This window comes from Colletes latitarsis, chromosome 6 (genome assembly GCF_051014445.1).
Source record: "Colletes latitarsis isolate SP2378_abdomen chromosome 6, iyColLati1, whole genome shotgun sequence".
Classification (NCBI taxonomy): Eukaryota; Metazoa; Arthropoda; class Insecta; order Hymenoptera; family Colletidae; genus Colletes; species Colletes latitarsis.
This window is the reverse complement of record NC_135139.1, coordinates 3,014,951-3,039,702: the sequence shown is the minus strand read 5'-3', so window position 1 is coordinate 3,039,702 and position 24,752 is coordinate 3,014,951. Positions and strand designations below refer to the sequence as shown.

General features: G+C 41.7%; 1 protein-coding gene across 1 annotated transcript; it reads right to left on the bottom strand.

Annotated features, from left to right (window-relative positions):
* Positions 1 to 18,848: 18,848 nt before the first annotated feature.
* Positions 18,849 to 19,361, bottom strand: LOC143342785 (uncharacterized). The gene has a single exon (XM_076767006.1). It carries the CDS (start codon positions 19,359 to 19,361, stop codon positions 18,849 to 18,851), a length of 513 nt encoding a protein of 170 aa, XP_076623121.1.
* Positions 19,362 to 24,752: the final 5,391 nt, after the last annotated feature.

Below are 24,752 nucleotides of genomic sequence, written 5' to 3'. Positions count from 1 at the left end.
AAGAAGGGTAATAAATAACCCAGGGATTGTGCAACGTCCTGCAGACCTTGATTTGCAGGATGAAACAAACCAGGCTGTGGGCGTTGCACAATCCAAAAACTGTCCAAAATTCGGATTGGGCAGCACAAGGCCCAATCCGAACATCGACGCCTCCAAGGAGGCAATAAGAGGGAGATACGGAGTCTTCCTCTAGGACTGGACATTGGGAAAAATCAGAATCCGCTGTATTCTCAACGAACTTGGATCTTTGAACTTGGTTTTCGCACTGGACGCGACCAAAAGAACTGTACCTTTTAAACTTGGACATTGTAAAGGACATTGTAAACCTTACAAGTGATATCACCTTTAACTTTGGATTTACTAGATCACCTTACAAGTGATCGAGATAGTTATTGTTATTGTTTGAATAAATTGTTTTTGTAAATCGATTAAATATTGATTGTTAAATAATTAACTCCCCGAATCACCTACGGAGTTAACAGTATCAACGTGCGGAACTTGCCGTAACGGTCTAATAAATCTACACGTCTCTTTAGTAAAGTGTTGTTCTTAATCCCACAACACGGGATCCAACAGCGGTATCATCAATTTTAACTTTTTCTTACCAAAAAAATTTTAAAATGTCATTGGAACAGGTAGAAATAAACCTTATAAATTTGATTGCAAAAAGTGTTATAGTTCATTCGCCAAAAATTCCCCAAGAAAATCTAAGAACATGTACTTCACACTAGAAGACCCCCTTAAGAAGAATTATATGAATGGTGGTTCTGCTGTGATATTAGCCGAAGAGAATGTAATATCAGCTAATTGCCTGTCTAAAAAGTGACTGATTTGTCGTAGAATGACACGAACATCAATAATTTAATTAAATCACTGATTTGAAATGGACAGAACAGACGAAAAATCATACAGCGTCCTTTTCTTCCACTTCCGTTCATTCTTTCTCATTCGCTGTCATTCGTTATCCTTCTCTTCGACTGCCGTATATTTTTTCTGATTCAGTCTCACTCGTTCTCACTCGCTGTCCTTTTCTTCGGTTGTCAACTACTGCTATCGGCAAAAGATAAAGGCAATATGGAGGCTCGACGATATTGCCACTTATAAATATCTGCTGGCGTTGAAATTCGCCTCGCAATTATTACATGTACAGGGTGTTCAGCATCTATTAGGAAAAAATTTATGTTTTGCGAGAGCCATTAGAACTGACCTATCGCGATCTATAGCGCGCACGCAGCTGTTCGCAGATTGCCGCTCTACAGGCGGAACTTTAAACGTTAATAACTTTTCAACGAAGCGTCAATTAACAAATTAGTATTCTTGATTTTCGTCTTATTTTGGCCTCTAGAATCGCTCATATAAATTTTTCCCAAGAGTGGCCGAACACCCTGTATACAGGGTGTTCGGCCACTCCTGGGAAAAATTTTAATAGAGGATTCTAGAGGCCAAAATAAAACGAAAATCAAGAATACCAATTTGTTGATGGAGGCTTCGTTAAAAAGTTATTAACAATTAAATTCAAAAATTTCAAATCGTTCTGGAAAAATTATTTTCGGTTGTGGGGGTCAATTACAATCATTTTTGGTCGTTAGACATACCCCCAAAATCTTGCGCGTTTTCGAGAAAAAAATTCGAATAGTTGGACAAATTTTTCGACAAAATTAAAAAATATCAAATCGTTCTAAAAAAAATTATTTTTAGTTGCAGGGATCAATTACAAGCATTTTTGGTGAATAAACATACCCCCGAAATCCTAACCATTTTCGAGAAAAAAATTCAGAACTTTCTGAACTTTAAACGTTAATAACTCTTTAACGAAGCCTCCATCAACAAATTGGTATTCTTGATTTTCGTCTTATTTTGGCCTCTAGAATCCCCCATTAAAATTTTTCCCAGGGGTGTTCGAACACCCTGTATATAATAATTGCTGATAAATACTGTAATAATTGAAGATATATATATATCGTCTCTGAACTTATTCTAGCACATGCTGTACTTCATAGATCCTTAAGACAGGCACGTGATGCAGCGATACGAAGACTGCAACTTTGTATTGACGCAAACGGTCACCATTTCGAACATCTTCTGTAATGTAAGAAAGTTAATTTTACTACCACATTTGACCTTCCATGACCTCCATGGATAGCTTGATGAAGTCGTCCCAACACTCGCTATCACATCACAATAAAAAAAATATAGCATTCCATTTAAAAAAATGAAGGTGACCTTGAAATCACTTCTACGCCTCCACCCACACAAAAAATGTTTGTATCACAATGTGTCCCCCTCTGTACCGTGCAAGTTTTGTACGTAACATTTTTTCATATTATTACAAATAACGGGGATATTGAAGGTGGACATAGTTATTGCCCCACCCTGTATACAGGGTGTTCGACCACTCCTGGGAAAAATTTTAATGGGAGATTCTAGAGGCCAAAATAAGACGAAAATCAAGAATACCAATTTGTTGATTGAGGCTTCGTTAAAAAGTTATTAACATTTAAAGTTCCACCCGTACTGAATTTTTTTCTCGAAAATGCGCAAGATTTCGGGGGTATGTCTATTCACCAAAAATAATTGTAATTGACCTCCGCAATCACAAATAATTTTTCTAGAACAATTTGAAATTTTTTTTTTCGAAAAATTTAGGCACCTAATTAGATTTTCGGTGAGGAATTTTTTTCTCGAAAGTGGATAGGATTTCGGAGGTATGTGTAATCACCAAAGATGATTGTAATTGGCCCCCGTGACCGAAAATAATTTTTCCAGAACGATTTGACATTTTTGAATTTAATTGTTAATAACTTTTTAATGAAGCCCCGATCAACAAATCGGTATTCTTGATTTTCGTCTTATTTTGGCCTCTAAAATCTCCCATTAAAATTTTAGCCAAACACCCTGTATATATCGGCCACCTCTGGGAAAAATTTACATGAGCGACTCTAGAGGCCAAAATAAGACGAAAATCAAAAATAGCAATTACTTGGTGGAGGCTTCGTTATACTGTATATAGTGTATATCTTCAATTATTACAGCATATGTTTTCTACATTCAATTTTTATCTATAAAATATACGGTTTTAGTAAAATATGAATCCTGGAAGTGGAAATTCTGTTAATGGATGGATAAGCTTATAATCTCAGTATCAAGCTTGTTTTGTATTTTACATTTTATAACTTGATTTAAGTACTGCCATAAACTCTCGAAATTCTTGATTTGACTCGAAAAATAAAAGCGATTGTATAACGTATATTAATTTTGCCATTACCTGAGATATAATTTTTGACCTGTGTTGTCCATATTCTCTTTGGCGTAAACTGAAATTTCTGTTATTATTACTATTAATTTGTGCATCTTTTCCTTCCAAATCATTTTTGGAATCATCATTAATTGCTTTATCACATTTATTTACATACAATACGGAGTGTTGTATTGCAACTACGCTCTTGCCATAGTATGAATGGAATGGAATGTAAGGATAATTTTAAGCTGTCTATTTTTCTATTTTCCCAAAGTCTCGCGCGAGCCTGATCGTCCTGTTAAACACTTGACGACCAGAGCCGTACGAAGCGCCTGTTTTCCTTCAAGGTTTTGCCTGGGTCTCGGACCACGCCGATCCGGGCCCGGCGAGCTTCTTGACTTTTATGACTCTTTGCCGCTGTAACTAAACTTTCTTTCAGTTAAGTATTTTCCAATTTCGTTTTTCCGTCTTTCTGTCCTGTCTCCTTTTCTCTCCCTTTGCTATTAGAGTAAGGAAATGTATATATTGAGAAGGAGTCGAAGGAACAGAGAACAGCCTGGTAAAGATGTGGTCGTTGCATAAACTCAGTCCGTTGAGACGTGTTCCATAGCAGTCTGTTAAAAACGTCGTAATATTAACCTACGTGTGGCTACACATCCACACCCGCGAAATCAAACAGTTAATAATTGTGGGGTAGATCGTAGAGTCGTTATTTCAACCGCCAGCGCCCTCAGATTTAACAAATTTTATTAAGCAAATTTTAATGGCATTAAGTGCGTGCTCCAAAGAATATTGAAATTTGGACTTCATAAAAGAATTCTCATCGTTACTGCGATTTGAGATTTCAAAGAACAATCTACCTGCGAGAAAAGGGAGGTCGTAATACACGCTGCGCGTGGCGCGACTGCGACGTAAGGGACTCAGGGTGCACCCACCCAGAATCTTTTTAAAGCTATACGGCTTCGGAGCCTCCTAAAGGTCCTACCGTTGAATCGGTACCGCCTCGTGGAGTGCTCGCCGTGAAAAGGCCACTGCGAACCCTCTCCATTTGGAGCCTTACGATCTCCATTTGGTGACCCGTCCGTGGCGAAACCGCCCCCGACAGATACGAGTGAATTCTCTTCTTTTCAGGGCAAAAGTCTCGTTGATAGTTTAAATAAATAACTATCAGCGAGCAATAAAAAATACAGTCCACTGATCAACGCTAAACGGCAGCTGATCTCCCCCTCTAAGCGCACCGATAGTCGTTAGGTGAGCGAGGCGAACAGCTGATGAGCGTGTGTTTACGATACGTGTACGCACGTATTAAATTTGGTTGAACCTTTTATTTCAGCAGTCAAGGTCCACACCCAGGGTAACGCCGGTGAGGCCACCCCCCTGGCCATAAAAATATATTTTTTTATAGTTTTATATTTTTTTAAATTCCTATTTTTTATTATTTATATTTATCCAAATTCTATTTTTTATTATTTTTTCAAAATAAACGAAAATTAATAATAAAACTTGTCAATTGACTTTCCCTGCTATTTCCCTCGTTCGGACCTCGATTAGAACCCTTAGATTCTAACAATATGAGTTTGAAATTAAACACCGTGAGGGAAAGAACCACGGGAATGCGGACAGCCTTTCCAGAAGGCCATGCAAAACTTTGTAGTGTAAACGCTGTTTACGTCTTGAACAAGATCTCGAAGAAGAACATCTTGTCTTCAGAACCATCTGTGTATCTGCGAAGAGGGAAGATTGGGTTAAGGCTCAGGAGGAAAATGAGAATCTACAATTTATCTGGCAATCGAAAATCGAAGGAAATAAACCTACTTGGCTGGAGGTTTCTGCACTTTCCACTAAAGCAAAGTACTTCTGGAGGATTTGGGATTCATTAGAAATGCATCGAGGATTATTGTTCCAAAGATGGGAATCTGTTGACGGAGGGGAGTCCAGCCGGTTACTGGTAGTGCTACAGAGCAACACCACAGAGGCACTTCAGGAGTGTCATGATGCACCTTCTGGAGGACACTTCGGAATAAGGAAAACATTGGCAAAAATTCGACAACCTTTTTTTTGGCTGAATCATCGAAGAGATATGGAAGATTGGTGTCATCGTTGTCATGGCTGTTCAGCGAAGAAAGGACCTGTGGAGAAGAGAAGAGGAACGATGAAGGTTTATAACGTAGGAGCACCTTTTGAAAGGATAGCGCTCGACATTGTGGGTCCCCTGCCAAGGTCTTTTGCTGGAAATAGATTTGCATTGGTTGTGGTTGATTATTTTTCAAAGTGACCGGAGATGATTTCACTTCCTAACCAACAGGTGACGATAATTTCCATAGCTTTGTTGAAGGAGGTGCTATGCTATCATGGAATTCCGTTTGAGCTACACTCTGATCAGGGATGCAGGGACCTGATGAAACTACTAGGAATTAAGAAAACTAGAACAACTTCATTGCACCTTCAGTCGGACGGGCTTGTAGAGCGGATGATAAGGACTTTGTCCGAGGAAAAGAAACTCGGTCGCAATTCCTAATGCTAGTTTTGCATACGCATTGTCTAGAAGGTCGGACTGACGCCGAATTCCTTCGGTCTACAGACAATCAAATCGCGGTTGTTTACGGGTTTTTGCTAGCTTACTTCGTTCGCACATTCCATTCGAACACCTGTTTCCACTGGTATTGTGTCGTTAGCACCGAGAGAGAAACGACCTATTAATTGAAGAGAGATCTATAGCCGAAATCGTAGCCGCACCGCGACTATACGGCGCGGCACGGTCTTCGTCTGTCGATCCTCGCTGATTTTCACGCGGCATTAGAGAGCTGACTGCGATCGGGAGCAGATCCTTTATCGATCCTCTCCGTCATAAGTACACGCTCCGAAGAACTTACATCTCGCTCGTTCTATAAAATATTTCTAGGACAATTTGAAAATAGGAAAATCTTGTCTCACGACAACAGATATTTCCGAAAAATCTGACTGACATTGTAGCAGTTCGCAACTCACGCCGCGCGTGACGTGACTGCGAACGCAGGAGGGTGACTTAACGTTGCAGTCGTTGCTGCAACCGTCACGTTAGGGACTCAGTACTGAACACATTGAGTCCCTTCAAGCTAAGGGTTGAAGTCACTGGGGAGTAGATATCGATATACAGGTATCGCCTAGTGGTGACCTCGTCGAGCTATACGGAATCAGAGAACCCACTCCTAAACCCGTCGGTTTTGCCAGTGTAGTGTGCACCGATTGGTGGAGTTAAGGTTTCGACGACCCGCCCTTTGCTATACGGCGACGGAGTAACCGGAAGGTAGATACCGATATACTGGTATCGCCTCGTGGTGCTCGCCGTGCAACGGACTTCAGAGAACCTCCAGTGATCCGACGTGTGGGCCAGTGTAGAGTACAGCGTACGGTGGAGTAAAGGGTTCGAAGGGTCTTCCTTCCACCTCTCCACCCACTACCAGTAACTGTGTAGTGACCGTAGGGTGGTCGGAGTTGCTTGAAAACGTCTCTCCTATTCCGACAGGCCGCAGGCTGCTCCCCTGGAGCCGTCGTCGAGGTAACCGCACTAGGCAGGGAGTTGTCTTGCGTCGGCGTTCCACGCCATCCGCATGGTGAGCGTGCTCACGGGAAACAGTCCTCTTGGAGCCTTACAACTTCCATCTGGTGCCCGTCCGTTGCAAAGCTTAACTAACCCGACAGAACCGAGGAAAACTTCGTCTGTCCGGTTGCACTCGTTGGTGATATTATTTAATTCAAATATCACCGACCTAAAAATAAATTAATACAATCCATTAGTTACTACGCGAATCGGCAGTTAGCTTCTCCCTCCAAGCACAACATATTGTCGCTTGGAACGCGAGGTAAGCAGCTGAGAAGCGTGTAAACGTGACAACGTGCCCGAATTAAGATATTTACACTTTCCGTAAACTTTTGTTACAGAAAGCCGCAACAGTAACGCCAAAGAGGAGATGTGAAATGGCCGAAACGAGCCGACATCCAAAACTACTGTTATTTTCGTTTCTTTTTTACAAAATTGTATTTTTATTTTGATTCATTTTGTAATAAAAGGCTTGTCGCTTTAGCGACAAGCGAAAAATATAATTAATACTAGTAACTATTTCTCTACCAGTCTATTCCCTCGTCCGGACCCACGTTAGAACCCTTAGTATTCTAACAGTTGCAATATTTGTCCTCATGGGACGGGAGATGCTCCTTCCTTTGGATTTGTTAAGGGGAGCTGTCGAAGAAACTAAGAAGGAAATCGGAGAAGTACACAAATTCATTCGACAACGTATGCGAATTTGTTCAGAGAGGACGAAATCATAGTACGATTTTTCTCAAGGTCAGTTTCCTTAGCTCCTGGAGAGAAGGTGTGGTTGTATAATCCTCGGAGGACGAAGGGAAAATGCCCGAAACTCCAATTCGACTGGGAGGAACCCTACGAAATGAAGAATCGACTTAATGAATTGATTTACCGTATAGTCCGTTCCCCGAAATCCAGACCAAGGGTCGTACATGTGAATCGACTTGCTTGTTATGATTCACGAGAGGTCTCCTGCGAAGAAGCTGCGATGTGAAGGTTAAGAAAAATGTACGACATCTTCGCCCAAGAAGAGGACGTCTTGTCGCAGAAAGCTAGATTGGGGATTACTTGCTGGTTGCTGTAAGCTTTCCTTCTTTGCATGTCTAAACGGTCGTGGAAGTATAATTTTCTTCGGAGGGTTACCCTACAACCGGTTGCTCCATCCGGATGAGGTTTTGGTAGCCGGACTGCAAATTTGTGGTATGTTCCGGACAATCATTTCATTGAGGAAATTCTCCTCGATGATTGGGGAACATCACTAGAGGGGTTGTTCCGTTTAGCTGGGAAAATTCACACCCGAGAAGTCCTCAAGAAAGAAGCGCGCAAGTCGCAAGAAATCAAGGAAAAGGGCGAGGAACACTCGGAATTTCCTCATCCTCGAAGATGTCTCTAAGATCAGGTTCATCTAGAAGAATTTCTCGATTAAGCGAAATATTCGAAGGATATACACCGACGTCCTGCTTAAGGTTTTTGGGTGGTTTTCCTTGAGACGGTGGACAAATGTCAAGGCGCTGACTGTCTGTTAAAGACCACTCAGGTAAATGTTTCGGTTTATTGGTTTATCTCCTTTACAAGCAGAGGTGTTTAAACTCGAGGCGGATTTGGAGGTTAGAAGCTTCTACTGAAGTTGCCTGCCCAAGTTGAATTTGCCGCGGTCGGAACGTCTGCGTTTTGAAGAGAGGGAGCAGTGTTACGACGGTTTGAAGATGCATCGTTGCAGCAACGTGAAGATTGTTCCGCAACCATGTGAAGCTGCTTCTTCAAACGAGCGGAGGCGAAGACCCGTTCCTTTCGGTTGCTAAGGGGAACCGGCAACTAGTTGTGAAAAGAGAATTACAAAAAATCTCGAAGAGAACGGACGCGTTATAAAACCTGTACAAATAAAGTTCTAAGTTTTATTGTTCTTTGTTAATTTTCGTGTTCAATGAGTTCTGTGAGAAATACTCCTCCCCGGCGCAACAATATGTACTTTTGAGCATCAATTTCAGAAAGGTGAGTACTAATACGTGTATTACCCTCTTTAATTGTGACCTTTGAGAAGAAACTGATGTGTGTAAAATTTTAACATGATCGAATATCGAGAACCCGTGCTGTATTCGAGTTCGATTCTGTATTCATGTAAAAAATGAAGGTGATAAGTAAGTAGATAGTATTAGCAGATAATATTATTTAAACTTAACTTGTAAATATATTTATAATAAAGAATAAGGGGAATTTGCTGTAAAATAATGCATATTTTTTAACAAATGTCTTTTATTAAGGTACATTTGTTCACATTGAAATATTATTATTATCTTCGTCTTTTGTTACTTTTGTTACTATTCTGTAATCAACTTCACGCTTCGTTCTATAGTGTCATTAATTAATTTTAAATTTTGTATTATTTCTACTACACTTTTGTACGTATCATTGGTTTGCCAATTTGAAGGATCTTTTTGTAAAAAGTCAGTATTTATCTGAAATCTAATAAAAATTTACAACTTTCAGATGAAATGTAATTTTCTCTATTAATATCATCACGATTTTCTATATGTTTCAAAATAAGTTTTTTGATTGAGGTTTCTGTTTGAATGCTATGTACATTTTTAATTATAATCACACATTTTATACACACAATGTTCAGGACGTAATGGCGGTACAATAGTCGCCATATAAATATTCGACTATAATGCTCTCGTTAATTTCTTTATATGTATAAAATGGTTTTAAGAACTTCAAACCCCGATGTGAAGCTTTTGCAGCAATTGATTAAACTATGCTTAATATATGTATGCATACATTAGCTACAAATATGCATAAATCCTTAATTCCTATAAATTCCTTATTACTTAAGAAAAAATTCCTTGCGAAATAAATATACTTTTTAAATATCAGTTTCTTTAGTAATCCACCTGGCATAATAAAAAGCTCCAGGAATGTGGAAAATATTTTCTTTTGTTAATGTTCCGACAAGGGAAACAATCATTAATTCTAGAAGTTCAATGTAATCGTTTCTTAGATGCTCCTGCTTAATGATATTTAAGTAAAAATTCTATATTTCTTCTATAATCGTCAACTTTTCAGGCACACAAATATCTCCTACACTTGATTTATAATTACATTTATCAATTGCAGGCTGATCTTTTAGAAATGTTTTAAACAATGAAATTCTAGGTGCTAATGATTTTGATATCTTTTCGAATTTATAAATAATATAAATACATTTCAAATTAGAAATATATTCGGCAAATATATACCTCCCATTTCTGTCATCGCATAAAATTGTTACTTCTGTGATTTTCGGTGACTTTCCTCTTTTTTCATCTTTTCGATGCACCTTTCTTATTCAATTCCTGTCTGCAACGATCATTGAATCTTAATCTTCCTTTTTCCCCTTGACTTAAAAGAAAAAGTCTATTCTCTTCAATTTTGATTAAGCTTAACACATCTTGGTGGATAATATCAAAAAGGTCGTCCAGTGATTCATGAAATTCCTTTTCTTTTTTTGCCACTTTTGACACAGTTTTATAAATTTTTTAATACTATTATTTGTTTGCTTTTGAAAGATGCATACGTTCTTCAAAAGACTTCAACTTTCTTTATTACAATCACGGCACTTTATTAAAGGTTCCATTTTACTTTTCGTAAATTATAAAATCTCAAACCTTGTCCATTACTAAGAAGCTTTGTTTCAATAATTTAACTTTCGTAATAATTTAATAGATATATTTTATTAATACTTCTAGCTTTTATTTTTTCGATAAAAATCCACTATTTGAACACTATTCTACGAAATGTACACATCGAACATTGAACATTAATTACATCAGAACCGCTTTCAGCTACCAGAGATGGCCAGGTAAATCGTATTTTATAAACGCGTGTATCTTTTTCTATGGGGAAGACCACGACATAATGACACAACCCGGAAACCATGGTTCCATCTTATATACTCACATAAAGATACGTATGATAAATTAAATTTATTATTGATGTAAAATATTATACTGTATTATAAGAAGTATCAATATTTCCTCTACATTATGCGTCTGATGAATTTCGAGACACAATTTCTCACAATTCCAACATTATCAATTCAAATAACAAGGAAAACAAGTAGGTACCTATCTGCTAACAGTGAATATTGCAATTATTTTTAAATTCTAATTTGTAATAGTTTCAAGAGCGTTATTTTTTAATATTTTTTTTATATTAATTTTATCATGTGTACTTAAACGAGTGAAAGAAGAGAAAAAAATTATGATTAACTGAAGAAAGATGTTTCTTTGTGAATTTTTCACTCAAATGCTATTCATAATAGCACTTTCAAACTTTACATAATTATGTACGCACATTTTATGAAAGCAGTTATTCTTTGCGCAAAGAAATAATGATTTACTAAAGAACTATCTTGACGGCCCAGATTTTTTTAATTCTATTAATTCGAAACTAAAAATTGGCATAGTTTTGTATTTAATTATGAGTATAGTACAGAAACAAAACAATATACAAAAATTTTGAAATTATAACAGTCTAAAGAAAAATAGTGAGCTTTGACAGAAAAAGTGATGCATTTATAAAAATAGAAATTTAGTGATTACTTTAATCACATTATGACCTTCACTAAATACGAGTACAGATATCAACAAATCAACTGATTGTGAACCATGTTTCCACTGGTCTAACAAGCATGTACTCTGCGTGTGATTATCTTTCAATTTTATAACTTCGCTAGTTTTTAATATCTCAATTTAATTATATAAAATTATCTTTTTGACACATAAAACTTAAAAAAAGTGTGTTTAAATATCGCGTGAGTCCGAGACGTAGAAACTCGGCCGCGATGCTCGTATCTATTTTGAATTCGCATAATTCTAGATGGTTATGCTGACGTTGAATTTTTGATCGTTCAGATTAGTATACCGCGGCTATTTACGTGTTTTTTCAAGCTAGCTTCACTGGAATTCTCGAGCTTTGGAAGAAATTCTAGGAATTGTGGTGTTAGCGCCGAGAGAGAGAGAGAGAGAGAGAAAAGAGATCTATCGAAGAATAGCCGCGCTGTGACTACGCGCGCGTAGTTGCCCGGGCCCAGCAGCGCGAGGCGTCGCTACCCGGTTTTGCTTCCAGATCGTCACGGTTCATTCTTGAGCCGTCGGCGATCGAGAGTGGACTCTGTGACGGTCTCGTTCCCATTTACCTACGAGCTCTGAGGAGAATGAGTCGATCTCGCTCCTAGTTATTGAATCAGTTTGCGGACAATTAATTTATTGGGAAATCTCGTCATAGCGACTTGAGATTTTCCCGAGATAAAGGACAATCTGCCTGTTGTTGAAGCGATCGCCGTGCACGCAGTGCGTGACGCGATCGTAGACACAGGACAGAGATTGAACGTTACAGTTCGTTGATGCGACTGTGACGTTAAGGACTCGGTGTGAAGCGCTTAGAGTCTCTTCCGGATTAATACGGTTTGAATCACTGGAAGGTTGATACCGACATACTGGTATCGCCTCGTGGTGGTTCGCCGTTCGAAGGGATCGGAAAATCCACTCGAATCACCCGTCTTGTGTACCATATAGGGGACACCGACCGGTGGAGTAGCAGGTTCGACCCGTTAGAGCTATACGGCGTAGGAGCAACCGAAAGGTGGATATTCAGGAAGGATATCACTTCGTGGTGCTCTCCGTGCATCGGGCTTCGGAGAACCCGCTCCAATATACCGTCGTGAGGTGACAATAGGTAGAGCACAAGCGTACAGTGGAGCAAAGAGTTCGAAGAGCCTCCCTTCCACCTCTACACCCACTACCAGTTGTGAGTCGACCACACTGGGCTGTGACCGTAGGGTGGTTGGTATTGCAGGGGATTTCGTCCTAAACCGGTGAGCCGCAGGCCAGTTCCTCGTACTCTAGGAGCCTCGAATCGAGGTAGCCACGGCTGGCTGCCGGGCGTTCCTTTGATGAAGGAATCGCTGGCGAGGTAGCTGCGTGGGCAGGCCGCAGGTCGCTCCTGAGGAGCCGCCGTCGAGGAAGCCGAACTAGGACAAGAAGTCTTCTTGCGTGAGTGGTGTCCATATGCCACCCGCACGGTGAGCGTGCTCGCGGGATATAGCCTCTTGGAGCCTTACAACCTCCATTTGGTTTCCCGTCGTGGCATTGCGAAGAGAACCTGGTAGAACGGAGGAAAACCTTGTCTACCCGGTTGTGCACGTCGGTGAGATCGTAGAAAACAAATCTCAACGACCAGACAAAAAATACAGTCCACTTGTTATAGCGTTAAATAGCCAGTTGGCTCTCCCCTCCAAGTACACCAGACTGTCGCTGGAGCGTGAAATAAGCAGCTGACGAGCGCGCGATTGTTGACTTGTCCACAAAGTATTTATTAGCCGGAATCTTTTGTTTCAGAAAGCCTCCGCAGTAGAGTAAAGATTAGGAGAAATAAAAGAGGAGACGAGGCCAAGACAGAGCCACCGTCCAATAATTCTTTTGTTTTCCGTTTTATTTTGAGTTTTACATTTTGTACCATATAGATTTTGATACTATTTTTGTAAAATAAAAAATTAATTCAAAAACTTGTAACAATTTCTCTCCCTGTCTGTTCCCTCATCCGGACCCCCGTTAGAGTCCCTAAGTACTCGAATAAAGTGTATGAAAAAATTTTTTTGTGTTAAATATTTAATGTAGAACCCTCCCTTAATGCAATGTTTATATTTTACTTTTTGTTTAAAGATCGAGTTAATTCGATTTATTTAAACCCGTAATTAGCCGTTAATCCGCTTTGTTTTCAATACACGCTACAGACCAGAATATTCTAGGTCGACGCGTCCGCGATTCGAAACATAAGGCAGCAGAAAAACTCTCGCTCCTTGAGTTTTTCTGTAAGTCACGCGAGCATTACAGTAACGTTCGATTTCGAACTGTTCGGTTAAACGCTCGACCATACAGAAGGTACGACAATTACAAATTAGATAAAGACGGACGAGAGCCACGGCGACAGCGCCGCGCGTCGGAGGATTCCCCCTCCCTCACGCATACTTTTCGGCAGCTCGTGCTCGTCCGTCACTTGGAAACGAGAGCCTGCAAAGCACGGATCGATAACCGATCACGCTTCACTTAATTCACAGAATTCCGAATTGCTTCGAGTTATTCGAGCATTCGTTGAAGAATCATAAGGCCCTCGCAATATCCGAATTGCTTCGAGTTATTCGAGCATTCGGGAAAATTAAGAAAACCATAAAGAAAATTCTCGGGTTCTAGCGGTTGATTCCCACGCAACGTTGAAAGTTCGAGTTATTTGAACTTTCACAACGCGGGCAACCGACGTATAGCCGCAGCTTTACGGGATTAGCTTGCGTAAGCAGACTGCCCCCAGTAAACTGCGTGTAATTCCGGTTGTTGAATCAAACCAGTTAATCGATTCGGTCGTGAGTACGACCCGGTTAAAGACTACGGGAAACTCTTTGGTATCATCGAGTTCCAGAATTTTCCGCGTATTGCTGCAAACAGCGGTCGTGCGAGAGGTATCGAGGTTAAGACTCGATCCTCCCTTGATTTGATCGAACGGCCTTACACCCACCTAAAGGGGCCTTATTGGCACAAATACCCTGGGTGGACTTGCCGCCATCTAGTCGGAGCGTGGGACGAGTTACTCTAAGCCCAGCTTCCGGCGAATGCCAGAGCGTTGTTCTCTGATCGCCAGTCTTGTACGGTCACTGCGCGTAAAACGCGACTCAGAAGGCGTCGTGGTGACAGTCTCAATAGTAAGTCGTCCTATACGCCATTGAAAGACTGCACCACATCGTGTTCCGTACACACGCATACGAAGACGGTAAGGGGCTGAGGACCGGGTGACGGTTGGAGCCTTACAACCTCCCTCTAGGCACCCTCTCCTGCGACAATCAAGTGTTGCAGTCTAACAGAAAAACCGAGACGAAATTCCAGAATCGAAAGAAAGCGAGCGATTCCCGATTTAAAGGGAACGTTCACACACATACAGTGCTTAGCTGCGTATCGCGGCGGCAGAGATTCCCGCTCCTAGGTGCGACAAGCACAAACCAGGAGCGTACGGAAAAGAGGAAGACAAACGACGTGACTCACGTCGATAGGTATTTAACGCCTAGTCGTGTCTCTTTCTGTTCCAGGGCATCAACAGAGGCAGGAAGAACACAACGTCTGGCAGAAGCAGACGTACGGCCTGCACTTATACATAAAATATATATACAGATAAAATAAAAGGCTTAACCGATTCTTCGGCTAAGCGAAAATCATACTTTCTTGTAACGCTTATTTTCCGTCTGTTCCTTCCCTCGAGATCCGGACCCCCGTTAGGCGAGGTATTTTCAAACCTCCTCCCCCTAACACTTTTGCTTATTAGCTTTCGCGTGTCTGCATATAAAATATGTAGCATTATTTTGTGCTTTGAAAAACTAAGTTGTGTAATAATACGACGCCTACAATTGCCATCGAACGTTCGCGAAATCGGTTGTCATGTCAATAGTTAGAAGAGCGACCAATCAATAATCGAGTTGGCTGCAAATCGAAACTTCTAGAAGCATTTTTGTTATGGAAAATAAGAATCGCGGCCGATCAATATGTTTGTCTTTTGATAATCGAAGTTTCTAGAAGCTTTCCTCCATGAAAATAAACAAGAACCGCGACCGATCGATAGACCGGTTGACAGTAATCGAAGCTTCACAAAATCGCTAATGAACGCCCACGCGTTTTTTAGGCCCGCTCGCGGTTAGCAACGGACTCCCTATAAATAACAAGTAGTGACGACTACTCAATCACTATACTGTTGTATCTGCCAGATTGAAGACGTGAGTGACGTTTGCTTACCGATCAGGAGTGTACGGTTGAAATAAACCGGACGCCTGTTTGTAAATTCTTGCGTCAAAGGTGTAAAAATCTGGCAGAGCAATTCTACGATTTTTTGTATCCTTTTTCCTGTTATCCGCGTGAGTTCAATTAATTCGTTGCTAGCCGGTCGGAGTTAACAAGGAAAGTTGAAACATGCCTGTATTTTTGCATAAATGTATCTAACCAAATATATTCCCATTTGTATTCTTAAAATACTTGTCCAAAAAAATTATTCTGCTAGTTCCTCGAAATCCTGTTCCTACAGTTATCATTTAAACTTTTTAGAATCGTATTCACGTATTCAATTTCATAAACTTTCAAAGTATTTCTGTTATGGAAACATATTTCAAACTATCCATAGTGTAAACGATAATTTAATGTTGTACGAGTAGAAGTCGCAGTAAATTGTTCGTTAAACTCGAACAATACTGTGGGTAAACAAAGTTCATTGAATATTGTTAACCTCGGTTAACCATCGAACCATTAATGATTAATAGTTGTATGAAAATGGAAAGCAATCGCATTCATTTTTTCTAAACGATCTCTTCAATTTTTATCAATAAACTTCGTCAACATTTATCTTTGAATTTATGAAACAATTGTACATTTGTCGTTTATGATTTTAACTAATTTACGTAACGTATTCACTGATAATTTACCGGAGAAGCTATTTATAACCTGTAAGCTATTTTTTAAAACTGGTAAACTTATACATAATATCGCCATTTTTCACGAAATATTGATTATGTTGAATATTTATTTGTTAAATAAATACAACAGTAGGTTTAATCTAAGATATATTTTAAGTAGGGTATAACAGTTTTACAAAAACGGAAATGCTGTTCACAGTTTAAGAGTTTCCAGCTGACAGCTTGAGGCTCGGAAAAAGCCAAGACGCTCAGTGGGTGCCATAAACGGGTGTCCTCCTCAGATATACTGACCTTAGCAAGGGAGGGGACCGCACCACTAATACAAACTTTCCATTCAAAAGTATATGAATAAAATGCTTATTCTCAACATTTCCACTTAATTTTAATGGTTTAAGCTATATTTAAACAATCTCGCAAATAGGAAAGTTGTGCTTTGGCAACGGTTTCGTAAAAATATCGGCTAGTTGCTCCTTTGACTTAACGTAATTAATTTAAATTTCCTTTTTGCTTAATACATCGCGGATAAAATGAAAGCGTATATCTATATGCTTGGATCGCTTATGATATTCAGAATTATTAGCCAACTTAATCGCGGACTGGTTATCTATAAAAATCGGGATATTTTCGCAATTTATCTTTAAGTCGCTCAAAAATCGTCTCAACCATATAGTTTCTTTTGTCCCGTGAGACAACGCAATGTATTCCGCTTCGGTGGTTGATAGCGCTACAACACTTTGTCGCTGACTGGACCACGATACAGGACCACCATTTAATAAAAACACGTAGCCGCTCCGCGATTTTCGTGACTCTACACAATCTGCGTAATCAGCATCTGTGAAACCTTTCACTTCGAGAGAGCTTCCACTATTTCCGAATATAATTCCTAAATCACGCGTACCTATCAAATATTTTATGATTCTTTTTACAGCTTGTCAATGCTCTAGAACATAAGAATCTAGAAACTGACTCGCATAATTTACTACATACTCTATATCCGGATGACATACTCTTGCTGCAAATAAAAGTGAACCCACGGCTTCGCGGTATGGCACATTTGTTTTTGTATCACTTTGTTTTTCGCTTTTTTGTTTTTTACATAAATACAATCCTGGCTCAGCAGATACACTCGATGAATTCGCTTCACTCATACCAAATTTATGAATCAATTTTTCTATATATATTGACTGACTCAATTTCAAAGTGCGTTTAATGCGGTCACGCTGAATTTCTACGCCTATATACTCGTTCGCAAAATCGACCGTGATCTCAAAATTACTCTTAAGATAATTTAGCACTTCATCAATCACACTCTTATTTTCATTTATAACGAGTCCGTCATCAACATACAAGGATAAATAGACCACAGAGTTTTTTATAGTCCCCACAAAAACACACTTGTCACTTTCAATATTTTTGAAACAGAATTTTTCCAAAAACTGCACAAACTTTTTGTTCCAACGCCGTAGTGACTGCTTCAGTCCATACAGGCTCCGGTAAAGTTTGCATACCAATTCCTTGTTTACTTCCTTGATGTGACCGTCAAGTTGCTGCATATATAAATCCTCTTCAAGATCTCCGTGTAAAAAGGCTGTTTTCACATCGAATTTATATATCTCACAGTCTTCTTTCGCCGCGATCGCTAAGAGAATACGGATTGATTCGTACCTTACTACAGGTGAAAAAGTTTCGAAATAATCAATCCCTTCGCCACGCGACCAAGCGAAAATACAAATTCAAGTGCACCGATTTCTTAATACTTTTTCCCAGTATCCTTTCCCTCATAATCCGGATCCCCGTTAGACCAGAGTAACTCCCTAAGGGCGGTGAGGTCTTTAAACACGTAGCGTTAACCGGTGGGAGGATTGGTTAAACCAATTCTCAAAGTCGTCACCTTTGGCAGGGCGTTTCTTAACCTTTGCAACATTCCCGCCCACCCTGCTGACCAGTGTCCTAGTACACCATGCAAGAATGAGCGAGAACGTTGCCTTTTTTATAAATAATTTAGGGAAAGTCAGAGCCCCCAAGATCCCGGTGGCCTGCAGCTGTGCGCTACCGCGGGTTTACGATACGTCAATCGCTATTGAGACAAGGAAGAGCTCCAAGGATTCCAAGTTCCGTGTAGAGTTTGGAGTTTCCTTAATGACCGTAACGTAATTTATCAAGTAAAAATGTCTCGAAAGCTTAATCCTCAAAAACAGCGGAGAAGTCACGTCCGTATCATAAACTCCACGATGTGAAGGTTCCTTAAGAATCCTTAACATTCCGCCCACCTTGAACGTTCCGCGTTCAACAACCCGACTATTGAGAACCCTTGCCGATTGCGCGAGCGTAACCTTAACACAAATCCCTATATACAATCCGTTATCCTTACATGCTATGTCATATACCCTATTACTATCATACTATATACATCAGTGTGTGTGCTTTGTATGTCTGCCTGATGTCCTCTGAGGTTCGGTCCCCTCGATGGGTAGGACAAAAAGTTTGATCACCGGTCTCTTAAATGTTCCTTCGGCGGTTTTGACCGATGCGACTCGTGTTCCGCCATCCGTTCCTTCGTGGAGTTAGATAATCCTACCCAGACTCCAGCTAAGGGGTGGTAAATGGTCTTCCTTGATGAGGACCATCGTGCTGGGCGTCAGTCTGTTCGCCGGAGACGAATGCCACTTGGTGCGCTGCTGCAATTGATGCAGGTACTCTTTCTGCCAACGCTTCCAAAAATGCTGGAACAACTGTTGTGTTAGTTGGCATCGGGTCAAACGATTTTGTTTGGTATCCGTAAGATCATGTTCTGGTAGTGCCATTAGTGCAACGCCGATCAGGAAATGGCCGGGAGTTAGGGGAGTCAAAGCGGAAGGATCGGATGACATGAGACAAAGAGGTCTGGAGTTCAGACACGCTTCGATTTGCGTAGTTACCGTATACAATTCTTCGAACGTTAGTGCTTGCGGCCCGATGACGCGTTTGAGGTGATATTTTGCAGATTTTACACCACTCTCCCATAGACCTCCAAAATACGGCGCGTGTGGAGGAATTAGACGCCACTCAATCTGCTCCTTGCTGAGCATGTCCGCCATCCGTGTTTTATGTTCTGAGGTATTTAGTAGTATGCGTAGATCGCGTAACTGGTTTCGCGCCCCTATAAAATTCGTTCCATTGTCGGTGACAACGCATCGATATCGCCCTCGACGTACAATAAATCGGCGAAAACAGTTCAGAAATGCTGCCGTGCTAAGATCAGTTGCTAATTCGAGGTTAATTGCTTTGGTCGCGAAGCATACAAAGAGGCATAAATACGCCTTCGTGAGCACCTTGCTCCGCGTTCTTTCCTTTGTCAAGAAAGGGCCTGCGTAATCGATACCGCAGGTATCGAATGGCCGGGCAGGTGTCACTCGCGCCGCAGGTAGGTTTCCCATCATATACTGAGCCACCTGGGGGCGCGCCTTAAAGCACTTGATGCATCTACGTACGACCCGCCGGACATTTTGTCTACACGACAACGGCCAATATTTGATTAGACCTGATTAGACCTGATTAGACCGATGCTATCCAGGAAAGGATTGAGCTCTAATAACTTGCTCGATTTGGGGTCCGGTTCCTTCTTTTGCAAGTTATGCATTTCTATTCGGAAATATTCCTGTTGTGCAAGCTGAATAAGAACGTTCCAAGCTCTAACTAATTCGCTTGCCGTGAGGATGATGTCCTTGTGTAATGCCGTAAGTTCGCGTTTTTCCTGTGCCTTATCTGCAATTCGTAGGCAATACGCGGTAACCCGGAGCAGTCGCAAGTACCCGGACACCCTTGTAAAGATGCTACTATCTGTGGTCATAGCTGCTGCTACTGTTGGAATGACCCCTTTCTCTTCCGGAATTACAATTTTTTCGATCACCGACTGGGGCCAATGTTCCCGATTCATTGACAACCAAGCTGGACCTGACCACCAAAGATCAGTGGCTGCCAATGATGTGGGAGTCGTTCCGCGAGAAATCAGATCTGCAGGGTTGTCCTGAGATCTGACGTGGTGCTATTGATATCCGATTGTTAAATCATTAATTTCTGTAACCCGATTGGCCAAGAACGTTTTCCATCGACTTGATGGACCTTGTATCCAGGCCAAGGCGATCGTAGAGTCTGACCAATAAACCATGTCGTTAATCCGTACCGTGAGTGACAATCTTACTTTTTTCATTAATTGCGATAACAAAAGTGTCCCGCAAAGCTCTAACCGTGGCAGAGATATAGATTTTAACGGCGCGACCCTGGATTTTGCGCACACTAACCTTGACTCCCATCTACCTGACATATCCTGGGACCGCAGGTAAACGCAGGCACCGTAAGCCTTTTCCGAGGCGTCTGCAAACCCGTGTAGTTCGACGCAAACAAACCGCTCTCCGACTACGCATCGCGGATTTGGAAGGTAATTAACTGTCGTAGTTCATTGCGGTAGTCTGCCCATTGCGTATGCAATTCTTGGGAGACTGCCTCGTCCCATCCTGTTTGCCCTTGCCATAAACCTTGCATTATAATTTTTGCCCGCACGATTACCGGCCCGATCAAACCCAACGGATCAAAGATTTGAGCAATTTCCGATAATATCGTCCTCTTTGTAATCCGTTTATGCATGCTTTTCGTAACGGAGAATCTAAGCTTATCGTCTGCAGGAGACCATAACAGCCCGAGTGTCTTTGGATCTTTATCTGTGTGAAATTCCTTATCGGTCGATGTAATTGCTTCGGACCGTAAAATGGACGGACAGTTCGTTACCCATTTTCGTAATTGAAAACCTGCTTGAGCTAAAATCGCGGAAAGTTCCCCATTAATCTTTATCGCCTCGGTGATAGTTTGCGTTCCAGTCAACAGGTCGTCAACATAAAAATCATTAAGAATTGTTCTACTGGTAATTGGATGTGTTTGTGCACAGTCAAGCCCAACTTGTCGTAAGACTCGCATTGCCAGGAATGGTGCAGATGCTGTCCCGTAAGTGACAGTATTTAATTTAAAAGTTGTTATTGGAGAGGGTGGACTGGAACGCCATAGAATTTTTCGAAACCGCCTATCCTTTGAATCAACCAAAACTTGCCGGTACATTTTCTCGATATCCGCGGAAAGAATGTACCGGTGTTGTCTGAATCTCACTAAAATAGAAAATAAGTCATTTTGAACGGTGGGGCCTACGTACTGAATATCATTTAAAGAAAGGCCCGAGGAAGATTTCGCCGATCCATTGAACACGACCCTAACCTTGGTGGTTGTGCTGGTCTCCTTTATGACCGCGTGGTGCGGCAGGTAGTATGACACTTCACCGTAATTTTCGAATGTAGGCACGCGCGACATATGTCCGCATCTTTCATAATCTTCCATGAAGTGAATATATTCTGTCCGCAAACTCGGCTGTTTACTTAATCTTTTTTCTAAAGAGTATAGCCGCTGCTTGGCTTGTTCCTGGGAACTCCCTAATCTACTAACTTTGTCATTGAATGGTATCCATATAATGTACCGTCCGTGGTCATCTCTATGTGTGGTAGCCGCAAAGTGAGTTTCGCAATTATCGACGTCCGGTTTCCGCGTTTCAAGGCTTTCGACCTTCTAAAATTCTTCTATCTTACTCGCGAGCTCGTTATTTGTGACAAGATTGCACTGAACTATGCCTGACTCACTCACCGTCGGCCACTTTTCCCCCGAGTACCCACCCGAGCTGGGTTTTCTGCTATACTAGTTGAGCGGCGGCTTTGTGTTGACCGATACACCATAGCTTCCAAAACAAACCTGCTCCGATTAGCAGGTCAACTCTTTTTGATGTATCAAAATACGGATCCGCCATAGCCATGTTTGACGGTATTTGAACATTTTTCCTATTGATGGGAACGTTAGGCATGTCCTCTGTTATGGTCTCTATAGCCAGGCACGATAAGTCTGTACGGAAATTATTGCATCGGGAGAAGATTTTGACCGAGACCCTTTCCTTGCCTGAATTTGGAATTTGACCCAGCCCTGCGACCGTCGCTTGGATTGGAGTCGGAATTATACCTAATTTTTTACAAAAATCGTGAGTAACGAAATTTGCCTGCGACCCGAAATCTAATAATGCCCGGCATTCATGTCTCTGCCCGCGATTATCCCGTACGTATACGACCGCTCGCGATATTTGAAACGCACGTGGTTGATGGCCGACTGGACGACTCTGTGATCCCGATGTTTGCAGTGTAAACCGGGTTTGGATCTTCGCGATGCAATAGCGTGTGGTGCTTTCTACCACACCGATTACAGGTTTGACGCGTACAATCCTGTACCTGATGGGTTGCTTCTAAGCAATTGTAACACCGCCGCGCGGTCTGAACTAATTCCCGTTTTCCTGCCAGGATTAATTCCCGAAATTTGGAACATTTATATAGCGCATAGTTACCTGGGCATGCCGGACAGCGCGCATACGTATTGGCAATGTGCGCCGTTACCTTATTCGGCCACCGGCTACCTGCTCCGGGCGGTCGACGTTCGACGCTTTCTGTTGGTGCCGATGCGGTAATACCGACATTGTCGAGGTATCGCGCCCTTTCTTCTAAGAGCTCCGCGAAATGTCTAAAGTTAATCGACTTCGGTGTCGTGACTTTTTTCTCCCATTCCCTAATTGAGACCATATCTAATTTCCTGGCTAGCATTGGAACAATCAGCGTGTTCCAATTATCAACTGACTTATCGAGTGATTTTAGTGCGAATAAATGATTTTTTACGTCATCCAAAAATTCCCTTAATCCGATTGCAGAGTGCTTCTTAACCGGAGTCATGTCTAATAGTGCGTGCACGTGATGACGCAATAGTGCCGTTGAATCTTGAAATCGTGTGTTCAACGTTTTCCACGCTATCTTATAATTGGCATCCGAGATGCCCAACGATTGAATGATACGTGCCGCACAGCCCTCTAACGAGGAATTCAAATAATGGAATTTTTGGATGTCGGATAATGACTCCTTGTTGTGTATCAAGGATAAAAAATGAAAAAATAAAACAAATATAAAATTACAAAAAAAGAATTAGTTTTTTATAATCCGGCCGGGGGGTTGCTTCACCGGCGTGGCCCCGGTTGGGATGGACCTTGGTTGCTGTAACAAAGGTTCGTTCAGATTACATACGTGCATACACGTATCGTAAACACACGCTCGTCATCTGTTCGCCTCGCGCTCCTAGCGACTAGCGGTGCGCTGGGAGGGGGGAATCAGCTGTCGTTTAACGTGGATCAGTGGACTGTAAATTTGTACTTGTTCGCTGATAATTATTTATTGAAATTATCAGCGAGACTTTTACCCTGAACAGAAGAGAATTCACTCGTATCTGTCGGGGGCGACTTAGCCACGGACGGGTCACCAAATGGAGGTCGTAAAGCTCCAAATGGGTGGATCCCGTGAGCACGCTCTCCGTGCAGGTGACGTAGAAACGTCGTGCGAGGTGATTTTCTGCGACACTGTAAAATTACTGCACGGCGACCGTTTCTACCGGGGACCGTGACAGTAAAGTGTCCTTTGCAAAAAATCCCTCGCGGGTCCAACCGCACTATAAAGCCTACCCGGCGACCGTGTTGCACGGGGACCGTATTTGGTAGGCGGCGTGACGGAAGGTGAGGCGACCTTGAACCCGAACTCCTCCGTAGGGTGTACGGTCGACTCGTACACCGACGGGTTTTTGGAGAGGGTTTTTCAACGACCTTTGCACGAAGAGCACTCCACGAGGCGGTACCGATTCAACGGTATGACCTTTGGGAGGCTCCAAAGCCGTATAGCTTTAAAGGGATTCTGGGTGGGTGCACCCTGAGTCCCTTACGTCGCGGTCGCGGCAACGACTGCAACGTACAATCCTTCCTAGCGAAGGCGGTCGCGCCACGCGCAGCGTGTATTACGACCTCCCTTTTGTCGCAGGTAGATTGTTCTGGGAAAACTCTAACCGCAGCAACGGAGAGAATTCTTTGTAAAACAAGTCCAAATGTTATATGCGAGTCCGTACTTGAGGAGCGAGATTTTCTGGGATCCGCTCCCGTTGGCAGTCGGCTCGTGAATATTTGCGAATATCGTCGCGGATCGACAGACGAAGACTCGGTCGCGCCTTGTCGTCGCGACGCGGCGCTGCCGAATTCAGTTGTTGATCTCTTTTCAATATATCATACGGTTCTCTCTCTCGACGCTGACGTCGCGATACCGTTTAAACCGGTGTGAAGCGAATCTTCGCGTGAGGTCTGCGTACAAAAACACGTAAACGGCTGCGGTTTTAAATCGTCCGAACGTTCAACGAACCTGACGAACGCTTAACCTTCCGCAGTGTCACGTACACAAACGGATACAGGAATCGCAGCCGAGAATTTAATATTTCAGACTAACGCGATTTTAAATAGTTTTTTAACATATTTAAACACACGTTTTATTCTAAACTCAATCATATACATATACATATGTATAGTATCCTTAACGATTAACACAAAAATT